We start from the raw sequence: 13,330 nt of genomic DNA on the forward strand, positions 1-13,330 counted from the left end.
AATTAAAAAATGGGGCAAAAGACCTGAAACAGACACTTGTCCAAGGAGGATATGCAGAAGGCCCATAGACATATGAAAAGATGCTCAGGTTTGGATATTTCTTACTCTGACATCCTCTTGTTAAATGAAAAAGAAAACACCAGGTCCAAGATGAAGTCATTTACCCTCATGTAATTGTAACTTCATCCTTTTCCAGAAATGTGACCTATAAACAGTCAATCTGAAATTTCTTGGCTAGCATTAGTAAAGTTTCCTGCCAGATGAAAACCTAGCTTTTCCTTCCCCAAGGATGACCTGGCCTGAAACAATCCTCTTTTCTTTTGCTAAAGACTTCTTTGCCCCTCCCTCTGTCTGCCTATAAAACCCTTCCATTTTATACACCTCCTTAGTGGTGCTCAGAGAAGGGAAGAGCATAAGGTACAGTGTTTAAGACACATTGCATAACAAAAAAGGTAAGTTAATAACCCTGTCTTCTTGAAGGGAATAAGGCTGCCACCCAGGGCAAATTATGTACATGACTCAGAACCTGAAGTGATTTGTGACATAGCCTGGGGGGAGCTCCTACAGCACCTTTGTGAGAGGCAGCGGGAAGATGCCTAATCCAGATGTCTGTGAGTCACTGGGAACTTTTGCACTGACTAAAGATGGCAGCTGAAAGAGGATTAAAGATACTATGGAACTGGCAAAAATGGCAGACACTAATGCACTACAGGAAGGGCAGGATATGAGATCACATAGGAAGTTCCAAGCCAAGCATTTAAATTAGGGCAGGCTGAAAGGGGAAGAGAGAGCCACAAGGTCTGCAGTGACAAAGGAGGTTTGAAAGTCAGGTCAGTGAGTTGCCAGAGCTCAGTAAGCCTGCCTGCAGAGGACTATGGCAGAGCTGATGGAGCTGCAGGGACCTGCCTAGCCACCCAGATTTATGAGAGATGCTTGGAGCTGAACCATGACTGGGAATACTAAGCTGCAGAATTCTGGTTTTCTGAAAGATGGTACTTCTAAGTGCCATATTCTTAAACTGGCCTGGTTTGGCAAAGGGAGGCAGGACTGTGTGTATTGGATGCTTTTAAAGCTAGTGGCAGAGATCTTCCATTTATTCTAAACTTGTATAACCTTTAAATAAACAACCCCTTTCCTTTTTCACCAACTCTTGCATTGGGAGGTATGCTTCTTGGCAGTGGGCAATCGAACCCCACACTGTTCCACAACAGCACAGGTGGGTTCTTTAATGTTTCTACTAACTGGTTTTTCTTTTCAATAAAGGTCATATATTACTGCTTCATTGAATGCCTAGTAATCTTTGGCTGAAAGCCAGAAATTGTTCATTTTACTTTGTAAGGTACTGGGTATTTTTGCATTCCTATAAATACACTTCATCTTTGTTCAGGAATGTAAACTACTTGAACACAGTTTAACCCTTTGTCTTGCCTTAATGATTTGATAGAACCAGAGCACTAGTTACGCTATGGCTAATTTTTCCCCACAACTAAGGCAAAACCATTCTGTATACTCTTACACCTCATGTCTTGTGTGTTATGAGAACTTCCAGGGTGGCTGATAGAAACAGGAACTACTGCCATCCTTGTATGAATGCTGACACTGTTGTCCCCAATCCTCTTGGGTAGTTCTTTCCTTTCACAGATCCCAGGCATACTCTTTTCTACGTAACCCTTTCCTCTCTGGTACTCTGCTAACAACTGTAGACTCCTTATATTCTCACTTCAATCTCAACTCAGGCAGTCCACTGGGATCCTGTGTGTTCTACCTCTTGGTCATATGTCCTGGAGACTCACTGGGTAATAAGCTGTGACAGTTATAGGGCTCACTTCCTTCATTTCTCATCTCTTGAGTCCCTATCTTTTGTTGTTTAATGTCCATTACTTTGAAAACTATTTCATTGTCTGTTTTAGTTTGGGCTGTTTTGAAGAAAGTTAGTATTCATTTGTGTACAAAATTTATGAGTGCCTACTGTGTGTAAGAAGCCTTGCTGAAGATATATTTGGGGATATACTGATGAACAAACAGCCCCTGCTCTCTCAGAAGCTTCATTTTATTGTAGGAATACAGACAACATACTAACAAATGAGGTTCCTTTGGACATTATTACATTTATATAAGGTAGCCTGACAGATAGTTACTTCATTAACTTTACAGATGAAGAAACTGAGATTTTCCATGGTAAGTGACTTTCCCCGTCACATAATTGGTAAGTGGCAGAATCAGGAATCAAACTCTAATCTTCTGATGTCTAGGCCATCTTTTCCCTTTGCAGTACTGTCACAGCTAGAGTGATCCAGCCTATCATCTGGGTTACATGTACCTATGGAATGGCAGGTAAAGTGAAAGACCACCCATCCATTAAGAAGGCTTTGAAGGATGCTTTTTCTGTTCTTCTATACTGTTTTCCTTGCAGTCTTATCTTATCTCCCAGACTAGATTCAGATCACTGAGTGGACAACCAGATTTCATTTTTCTATTAATGTGTATCCCTATGAGGTTCTCTCTAGTAACTTTGGTGAATGGCTAAATGAATGATACATTCAATGGCTTAAGAAGACGATTGGGAACAATCTAGGTAGGTTATTTAGGACTGGGTTCTACCCCTGATGGGGTGACATAGTCTCATGAATCTATAGCCTAATGCAGTAGGCAGGTCAGTAAACTTTCATTCTGAAATGCACTCACAAGTCAAAAAGACCTTGAACAATAATATCTGGCATAAACCTTTGCTTAATTCTTAATTCTTTTTTCTTTTTTTATTGTTGTTAAAGCACAGTTGTCTCCACTTTCCCTCTACTACCCTCCCCTGCCTCACCCACCCATACTTCCTACCCTCAGTCCTACCCACCCTGGGCTTTGTCCCACCTGGGGGTTGTTTATACTGTTCCTTGATGACCCTTCCTCTTCCCCCACCCCTTATTCCCTTCCACACTCCCCTCTGGTTACTGATTAATTCTTTTTAAAGCTACTATAGGGACCATTCCAATCATGACCATTACTGGCTCCCAACAAGACACATCTACAACTATGTAACATCCTTCTCATGCTATACCCGTATGATATTTTTTTTTAATGGTTAGTGTCCTTACTGCCTTCCAGGAAGCAGCAGATTCTCATCAGTTTTTTTCATCAAAACAGCCAGGCACTCTGAAAGCAATTTAACATCCCTGGATCCCAAGCTAAACAAATCATCAGGGAGTGCCCTGACTGTCAAGCGCTTACTAAGGCACCTCCCTTGGCAAGAATTAATCCATGAGGATTAAGTTCTCAAATAATTTGGCAAACAGATGTCACTCATTATGCTCCTTTTGGAAAATTCAAGTATATCCATATTTCTATTGATACGTACTCTGGTGCCCTACATGCATCTGCTTTAACAGGAGAATCTGCAAAAAATATACAAGCCCATTGGCTTCAGGCCTTTAGTCATTTAGAATGGCCTCAGCAAATTAAAACTGATAATGGCCCTGGATACCTTGCCCATTTTACTCAGGTTTTTCTTCAGCATTGGAGTATCCAGCATAAAACAGGGATACCTTACAGTCCAACTGGTCAGGCAATTGTAGAATGGGCTCATCATATTTTTTAAAATCTTCTTAAAAAAAAAAAAAAAACAAGAAAAGGGGAGCCATGAGTCCTCCCCCCCAAATTTGACTATGTTAGCTATGTTTATGTATAATTTTCTAAATTGTGATGAATCACTTCATACTCCAATTGAAAAACATTTTCAGACAAAAGAATCAAAACCACCTCACCCTCAGGTGAGGATCTCTTTTATATAGAGATCCTTTAGGAGATGGCACTTGGCAGGGACCTGTAGACCTGTTGACCTGGAGAAGAGTGTGTGCATGTGTTTCAGTTCCTACAGGTCCTGTCTGGCTGCCAGTCAAAAAAGTGAAGCCTTAATATAAACGACACAACAGCCGCCAGTACCACTATCTACAGGTTAAAACCAATCACCTGTTGAGAAAGGTGTCCCAGATGGAACTCGTGACAGATGTCAAGCTCTGCTATCTGGAGGCGAGAACCATTCATCTTGAGAATCAGAAGACTCATCCAACACCCAACAACCAGAAGGATACCAGACACCCATGGCGTCACACACAGGGCCGCCAAAAGAGGAGGACGGGGTCTCCCCCAAGGACAGGGGCTGAGGCTTGGATGCCTCCTGCAGCGGGCAACCATCCCCCAATGCTCCATAGTGTTCCCAGTGGGTGTGCCCCCATTACATAGGGAGGCATTGAAGCCCTTAAGGCTCGAGCCGAGAAAACTCTCAATGAGATGAGGGTGGAAGACACCCCAGAGAACAGGTTTATTACATACCTAGCAGTACTGTCAGCCAAATCAACCAGAACTTTGCTTTTGATTGCTATTATACTCTGCCTAGGGGGGGGCAGGGCCTAGCTGCTAAAGATAATTCCTCTTATATCTATTGGAGCCCCATTATTGATCCACCGGTGTTTAAGCTGCATACCTGGTGGAATGTTGAGCCTCCTTTTTCCACTACCGATACTCAGTGGACTGGAGGAGTATGGATTCCCCCTTATGGCCTACTAGAAGAGAACAAGCACTGGTTACTGGTACCTAAAGATACTGTTTATGTCTCTGAACATTTATCGGCTTGTTTCTCTGTTCTTCTTAACACCTTATGCTTTCCTTTAAAGGAACAACTTTACGCTGCAAGCAAAGAGCAATGCAGCAATTACTATCAGCTTTCCATGATTGCCACAGTTGGTCTACGTACCCATGAGGGGGTTTACCATACTTCTAATCCCCCTCCGGTTCCTCCTTGTGCCTTGGACAATAGCCATAGAGATTCAGTCTTTTGGTCTTTATGCAGAGGACCGAATGCCACTGTTGCTTTTCTCCACAAGTTCTTTTATGATAGAGAATTGGGGAGCTGACTGGAGAATTTTAGCTAAGCCTGACACAACAACAGTTGTGGTTCAGCCTCAGAAACTATATACTAATATGTGGTGGGAAGGGCCTAATACCAGAGTGCCCATTATCAGAATTGTTTCTCCCAACCACACTAGCCCATGGCATTATAATTCTTGGAAAATGGGCTTTCCTTTTATTACTAGAAAACATCTGTATATAAAAGTTGGTTGTGACACTAGAAGAGCACTGGGATGTTGGTACCAGGTTGACCCTCCAGAACAAAATTGGATCATGGTTTGTACCTCTCACCCCTATTTGTTTTTAGCAACCCCAGGGACAGCCCAGGTCTTTTATAATGAATCAGCAAGAATTTATTCTCCGCCTGTCCTTGTCCCTGAAGGTTTTACATATGCTAGTTGCCTTACCCACCTTAATGTTACTCAGCTAAACCTTACTACAGTTTATATAATTAGAAGACAAACTCAGGTGTGGGTGCCAGTTAATATAGCCAGAGAATTGGAGGATCCAAATGGCATAATAGCACTTACCAATGCGCTGTCCTCCTTACAAGTCTGACGGTTCGTTGGCACCCTAATTGCATTCATTGTTTCTGCTATAATTGTCGCAGCTACTGCTGCCACGGCAACTGCTGCCCTCATTGACTCAGTTCAAACCACTCACATTGTTGATGTTCTCTTAACCAATACTACTTTAGAAATGATCCAACAGGCCCAGATCGATTAGGAGATCCTGACTCATCTTTCTGCAGTTGAGTCAGCACTTGACTGGATCAGCGAGCATCAGGAGGCACTGGTGACCCGTCAACACCTGACCTGTGACCCTGGATTCTCCAGACTGTGTGTCACATTGCTCCAATGGAATTCTAGCCAGTATACTTGGAGTGATATTCAGCATCGCCTGAAAGGGGCTTTTTCTACCAACTTAACGGGACAAATTGATAAACTGCAGCTAGAGCTACATCAGCAGCTGTAGGACATTCAATGTTTAATCAAACAGGAGGTTTTTCAGGCCCTTAATGAAAATATTAATTGGCTGAACCCTAGAACATGGTTTGATAGACTTAATTTGAAAATTTGGGTTTTGGAGCCACTGGTTGTTTACTGATTATAATAATGCTTTGTGTATTTCAATGTATTTGCAAATTGTTTTCCCAGGGTTGTATAAGAGACCAGCAAGTAGCAACCTTTATGGGACCTATAGCAGTCCTAGCTAAGAACAAGGGAGGAGATATGAAAAACCACTTTGCCAGAGGTGGAAATGTAACTCAACACTCATGTAAGAAACCAGTGGGGGATGAGTCGGTGAGCAGAACCGCACCTGTAAAGAAGTCCTCCCATAGGAAATCAGGCCTGCATTATACTCAGGCTGCCTCGTGATTTGCCCTTCCTGGAGTCTATGCTAATTCTCCCAAAGATTGAAATGTAATCAGACCTGTTACTCTTGTTATTCCCTTGTATTTGTAACATTTTTTCTTAGACTGAATTTAGGAGCCTGGGTCTTGACAACCCCTGGGGTCCCCTTTTGTTTTAATCCTAACTTGTGCCTTATGATATATATAGATGTTGTTCTTCTTATGATTTGCATTCGAAAACAGCAAATAGTAGGTTTCACAGGCTTAACAACAACATTTGGTTTTAAATACAAAAACGGGGAGGTGTTGGGGTCCACCCTGCCTGGTTTCAGGAAGCTGCAACCCCCCCATAGCTAAGGCTGAGTGAGAGATCTTCAAACCAGGAGACATTAAGGAGACAAGCCTGTCTCTCTACTCCATGTCTGGCCCCCATTGCTTGGTCAGTTAGCCACTGATGGGTAACATTCCTCAGAGGAGGATGGATCTAAGACAGGCATGATCATGTGAGAAGGCCCTCAGGGAAAAGACTCAGGGGGGCTGTGGAAAAGAGGGGGTGATCAACCCCCACCCCCTTGGCTTTGACAAAGCCTGAGTCCTTATTCTATCTGTGAGAAACCCGAATCTTCTGGTTACCTTTGTCTCCTCTGCCCAACCCAGACCTGTGGAAATAACAAGAAGCGGTGCAGTCCAGACCAGAGTCAGTAGACCCCCCCGGGGTAATTAGACCTGAGGCAGGGAATATGCAAAATCCTGTGAAACCTGCTTGCTGAGGATGCTCTTGAATTAGAATATGAAGGCATGGGCAGGAAATGAAACTAGCCTTTTAAGTCCTGTAGTTTTTAGGTGATAAAACCCCAAACTCAGCGTGAGCCCTTTCAGCTCTTTGAAAGTTACCTACTTGTTTGATCTTCCCTGCCAGACCGTAATCAATAAACTGTATCTGTATTCTTAATAAATTCCTGCTCAGGTGGGAAGGTGTGGTGCCTGCCCCCCATGAAAGAGTGGCTGTTCCATTCCTATTTCTCCACAGGACTCAGTAGTCCATGTGTATTTTTCTCGTTATCTCGAGCATCTGCAGTGCTTGCAGTTACTGCCGGCCAGTGACTGCCTCATACCCATATATTTTTTTAATGCTCACTCAAGGACATTTTTCATTTAACTTTTTAGAAAAAGAGGGAGGAAGGGAGAGGGAAACATTGATGCAAGAGAAGCATGGACTGGTTCCCTTCATATGCACCCAGACTGGGGATCTGTGCAGTGACCGGGGATCAGAGGCATGCAGACTGGGGGTTGCATGTGCCCATATCCAGACCAGGGGAGGCATGTGCCTGTGCCCAGACTAGAATGAACTTGCAACCTAGGTATGTGCCCTGACCAGGAATGGAACCCAAAACTATTCAGCTACTGAATGACACTCCAACAACTGAGGTATACCAGCCAAGGCTTGGATATTTCTTGAAAGTACAACTTTTATATGTTGGTTAAGGGAAGCAGAATTTTGTCAGCCCAAAATATGCCACTTTGGCATATTATTTTAAGCTGATTATTTATAAGAAACTGCAGGCACAAGTGAAGCTCTGAAAACTAAGTAAAAGTTAACCACTTATAAGAAACACTTACATTTATAAGGAAAATATCCATTTGTAAGGGTGTCACCTGCTCTGTACCAGAAAGAGAAGGATGAGAAAATCTCTAAAAAAATTCATTAATGCAGAAGGCAAGGAGTTAAATATGCATAACGACCTTACCTTTGTTCACTGTGCTTTCTCTGGTAACCTCCCATAATTGGCCTCTTCCCAACCACCCCTCCCAACACCTTTTGTCTTAGCTGAAGATGATATTTAAGGTGATGGCTTGGGCTATTTCAAGGAGTTACTTAGTTTTATTTTTTGTGGGTATCTCCCATGTATACATGAGGCATCCAGTTATTAAACTTTTGATCATTTTTCTTCAGTTAATATACTTTTTTATTAGAGAGGAATCTTAGCCAAGAACCTAGAAGGGTAGAGGAGAAATTACTTTTCTTCTCCACCTTGGCAACACACATTAAGTAAATAATCAACATTATGGCCCTGGCTGGTGTGGCTCAGTGGATTGATTGCCAGCCTGTGAACCAAAGGGTTGCCAGTTTGATGGGCACATGCCTGGGTTGTGAGCCAGGTCCCCAGTAGGGGGCATGGGAGAGGCAACCACACACTGATGTTTCTCTCCTCCCTCCCTTCCCTTCTCTAAAAGTAAATAAATAAAATATTTTTAAAAGAATCAACATTATGGGAATAAGGGTCTCAGCTTTTAGTCTTTGGCTGTCAATGTACGTACATATGAGGCAGAAGCAGTAGATCCACCAGGCAAGGATTCCATTTCAGAATTTATTCTTTGGCCTAGATCACTCCTATAAATGGGTAAAAAAAAGAGAGAGAGAGATAGTTCACTTGCCATTTGAATCAAAACTTTCTACAGCTACAATAAAGTAAGGTTCATATTTTAAAATATATATCTATTTTTCTTAACATATAACATCATTAATTTTTGAAGTGCTGATTACCCACAGTGAAAGTTGTTCTTTAACATCTCTATAAAATAAACCATCTGAACCTTCATTAGACTGAAGTTTTCTGAAGGTCTCAATGCCTCTTTTTGACATTAGGGAGCAAAGCGAGCTTTTAAAACATAAGACTTCTGGTCAAGATGGAGGCATAGGTAAACATACCTTGCCTCCATGAACAAATATAGCAAAAAATACAACTAGACTATGAAACATATTTCACCCAGAATTGTTCAGAAAATAGAGCTGTATGCAAGTCTGACAACAAAGGATTTAAAGAAGCCTCATTCATCCAGACTGGTAGGAGGGGCAGAGATGTGAAGAGGCAATGAAGACTCAGAGTGGTGCAGAGAGGCATGGAGTTAGGATCAGGAGGTCCCAAATCCACGTGTGGTGGATAAAAAATGGGAAGGATCCGAGCAAGGGATTCCAGCCCCAGTCCTGACCACCTAGTCTGATTCTCAGTGCCAACCAGATAAGTCTCCATAACTTCTGGCTGTAAAAATCAGTGGGGGTTGAGGCAGTGGGAGAAACTGTGTCCTCTCAAAGAGCTTATGATGGACTAAAGACTCACAAAGACCCACTCTCTCTCGGATTCAACACCAGGGCAATAGCTGGAAGGGCACCAGTGGGATATGGGGAGACAGTAAGTGCGAGTGTGGAGAGAGCTTCCTCCCAGGCAAAACTCCAGAGGCCAGGCAGCAGCACTGTCCCATCTGTGAGCCCTCTACCACACAGAGTGACAGAATAGTGACATAAGTTTCTCTGCCTTGGGGATTACCTAAGGCTTTGCCTCATAAAACTTAACAGATGCACTAAGACAGGGAGTCAAAGTAGCACTACCTAATACACAGAAACAAACATAGGAAGGGTCCCAAAATAAGATGATGAAGAAATATGGCCCCAATGATAAAACAGAACAAAACTCCAAAAAAATAACTCAATGACATGGAGATAAGCAATCTATCACATGTACAGTTCAAAACACTGGTCATCAAGATGCTCCAGAAACTCACTGGGTACTTCAGCAGCATAAAGAAGACACAGGCAGAAATGAAGGTTGCATTTAGTGAAATAAAGAAAAATCTACAGGGAACTAGCAGTGGAGGAGATGAACCCATGAATCAAATCAATGACTTGGAACACAAGGAAGGAAAAGGTATTCAATCAGCAAGAAGAAAAAAGAATTTAATGAAATGAGGATAAGTTAAGGAGCCTCTGGGACAACTTCAAATGTACCAACATTTAAATCATCGAGATGCTAGAAGGAGAAGAGGAAGAGCAAGAAATTGAAAACTTATTTGAAAAAATAATTAAAGAAAACTTCTCTAATTTGATGAAGGATATAGATATAAGTCTAAGAAGCACAGAGAGTCCCAAACAAGATGGACACAAAGTGCTCCAGACAAGGTAAAGCTAAAGGAGTTCATCATCACCAAGCCATTATTATACGGAATGTTAAAAGGACTTATTTAAGAAAAAGAAAATCAAAATGATGAACAGTAAAATGGCAACAAATTTGCAATGATCAACAATTTAATCCAAAAAACAAACTAAGCAAACAAGCAGAACAGAAACAGAATCATAGATATGGCGATCATTTGGAGGGTTATCAGTTGTGAGGGGAAGGAGGAGAATGGGGAAAAGGTGCAGGGATTAAGAAATAGAAATTGGTACGTACAGAATAGACAGAGGGATGTTAACAACCATGAAGAAAATGGAGTAGCCAAAGAATTTATATGCATGATCCAATGATCTAAGGGGTGGGGAGTGCCAGAGGGAATGAGAGGTCCTGGGCAGAGGGGAGCAAAAGGGTATAAAATTGGCACAACTATAATAACATAATCAATGAAATATATTTAAAAATAAACTTCCTTACCCTTTACTTAATTCCAAACACACAAATAAAAGCTGTAAACTGCCATTCAGAGAGGCATTTCCTCAGTTGGTTGAGCTATTCCTTCCAGGCATATGTTCAAAGAAATTTTTATAAAACTTTTCTATAAGTTTGGATGTTCTTATATCTATAGGGTCCATTTATAAAAAGTGGTCAAATATAATACAACTATGTACTTGCACATGTGCAATAAAAGCCCGCCAAAACTAGCCAGGAAGGATCTGCCCTATAAGAATATAATCCCTCCAGCCCCTGACGTCAGTCTCTCCTTGGAATTGGCCTGCTCCCATGTTCTGTGGAGTGTACTATCACTTAATAAATCTTCTCTCTCTCCTTTCTGCTATAAAAAAGTGGTCAAATATAATTATTTACTAAAACCCTGTTTCTGATAGTAATGTCAGCGGCATGGTGGTAAGAGAGGATGTCCAGGTCTCTTCCCTTGAAGTTACAAGTTGGAAAGCTACAATTTAACAAAGAGCTGCTCAACATACAAACATGTCTGAGAGATACACACATTGAGACATCTGAAGGTGGCCATATTAGAGTGAATATGGGAGATGGGATGGAAGGAAGGACAAAGATAAAAGTTACAGGCAGGCAAGCACTCACCATGGGCCCAGCAAACATGATAGCAATGAAGGTTGGTATGCATCCCCCACTGGGCAAATTAGAGGGGCAGAAAGAGCAATCAGGCCTCTGTGGCCTGCCCACATTGAGACTGACCCCAGGGTCAAGGGCAGAGAAGTGGTGCAAAGGGTTGCAGCAATCCTTAGCCTACCAACACCAGACAACGGATTCTGTATACATGAGAAATATGTGTTTATTTCCCAGCAGTAAAATCATCACTCAGCAGAGCACAAAAGACTGAAAAAAAATTTCCAGTGTAAGGGTATGTACTCATTGTCACTAAATCCACTAAAAATATCCCACAGATGTGTGAAGCCACTTCCTCCCTGCCTATTCCTCACCCACTTATCACTTTACAGCCTGTTGGGGGCAGCTGGGTCAACTCAGACAAAGTGCCTCTGCCAGCTTCTGGTTATAGGAATACAGTGCCAGGAGCACACAGGCCATGAGGTCCATAGCCCACATTTCCAATCTACAGGCATGGTGCCCTGAGTCCGAGGATACTGGGTAACATGGCACACTTTCCACAGTTGATGTGACATTGTCCCACAGAGATACTGGAAACCCCAGTAGTAAAAGGAAGAGAAAATAAAAATTTGTGCTTCAACACCATCTGCTGGAAAACAAAAGAAAGATTCTACATGTCAGTGTTCCCAAAGGCGAAGTGTAAAATACTTTTAAAAAGATTTTATTCCCACAAATGCCTGGGCAAAGAAATAATCCATCAAGTACAATGCATAACCAAAGTAACAAGAGAATTCAGAATGAAAATGAAAAATCACCTGAGAAAAAAGTTAAAGACATGGAAAACTGATTTAAATGACAGAATTCAAGACTGTAGTTTTAAAAAACTTAACAAGATACAAGAAAACTCAGAAAAGTGGTTCAGCAAACTCAGAAATAAAATCAATGAACAAAAGGAGTAATTCACCAAAGAGATCAAAACTATAAAGAAAGAACCAAACAAATTCTGAAGCTGAAGAACTAAGTACATGAAATACAGAATGAACTAGTGCGCTTAAGAAATACAGAAGACCAGATAGAGGAAAGAATTAGTGATACAGAAGATAGAAATCTAGAAATAACTAAGGTGGAAGATAAGGAGAACTGAGAGTTAAAAAAAAAACTCTATGAGAACTACTGATTCCACTAAAAAGAGCAAAATAAGAACAATGGGTGTACTAGAAGGAGAAGAGCAGAAGGGAACAGAGAGCCTATTCAAATAACTGATGAGAACTTCCCAAACCTATGGAAAAAACTGGATCCTCAATCCAAGAAGCTGACAGAACACCTAATGATCTCAATCCAAAAAAAGGCCTTCCCCAAGGCACATTATATTAAAATTTTCAGCAATTAATGACAAAGAGAGAACTCTCAAGGCAGCCAGAGAAGACAATAATTTGTAAAAGAAACCTTATTAGATTATCATCAGATTTTTCAGCAGAAATTGTACAAGCTAGGAAAAAAGTAGAATCAAATATTCAAATTATTGAAAAAGAGAAATCACCAACCAAGTATAATGTATCCAGAGAAGTTATCCTTTAGCTATGAAGAAGAAATAAAGGCTTTCCAAGACATACAGAATCTGAGGGAATTTACCACACAAGACCTGCATTACAAAAAAATGATGAAAGGTGCTCTTCTACCTGAAACACAGACATTTGGATACAAAACTATGAGTAAGATTACTGACAGATAAACAGAAGCAGGAAATTATAATCCTTGTTAATAATAAGGCATTGAACACTATTAAACATACCAGAAAAGTTTAAGTAAAAATATTTTTCAAAAATCGTATCATAGCTACTGCAATTTGGAAATGAACATAGAGCATAAAAAAGGATCATTTGTGACAACAAAAACAAAAGAAGAACTGAACTTGCACGGGTGAATGCAGATAAGATGCAATTGGAAGAAGGACAACTGTATATATGAAGCTTTATTTTACATACCTAATGGTAATCACAAACAAAACTAAAACTGAGACACAACATAAAAAGGAGAAAAA

General features: G+C 41.1%; 1 protein-coding gene across 1 annotated transcript in view; it reads right to left on the reverse strand.

The window, feature by feature from the left end:
* Positions 1-13,330, reverse strand: part of LOC114505158 (vacuolar ATPase assembly integral membrane protein VMA21) — a 226,465-nt gene that overhangs the window by 33,812 nt on the left and 179,323 nt on the right. The window contains exon 10 of the mRNA XM_036017005.1: positions 8,573-8,645. Coding sequence (XP_035872898.1) covers positions 8,573-8,645 — 73 coding nt within the window. The remainder of the gene's footprint in view (positions 1-8,572; positions 8,646-13,330) is intronic.

This window comes from Phyllostomus discolor, chromosome X (assembly GCF_004126475.2).
Source record: "Phyllostomus discolor isolate MPI-MPIP mPhyDis1 chromosome X, mPhyDis1.pri.v3, whole genome shotgun sequence".
Classification (NCBI taxonomy): domain Eukaryota; kingdom Metazoa; phylum Chordata; class Mammalia; order Chiroptera; family Phyllostomidae; genus Phyllostomus; species Phyllostomus discolor.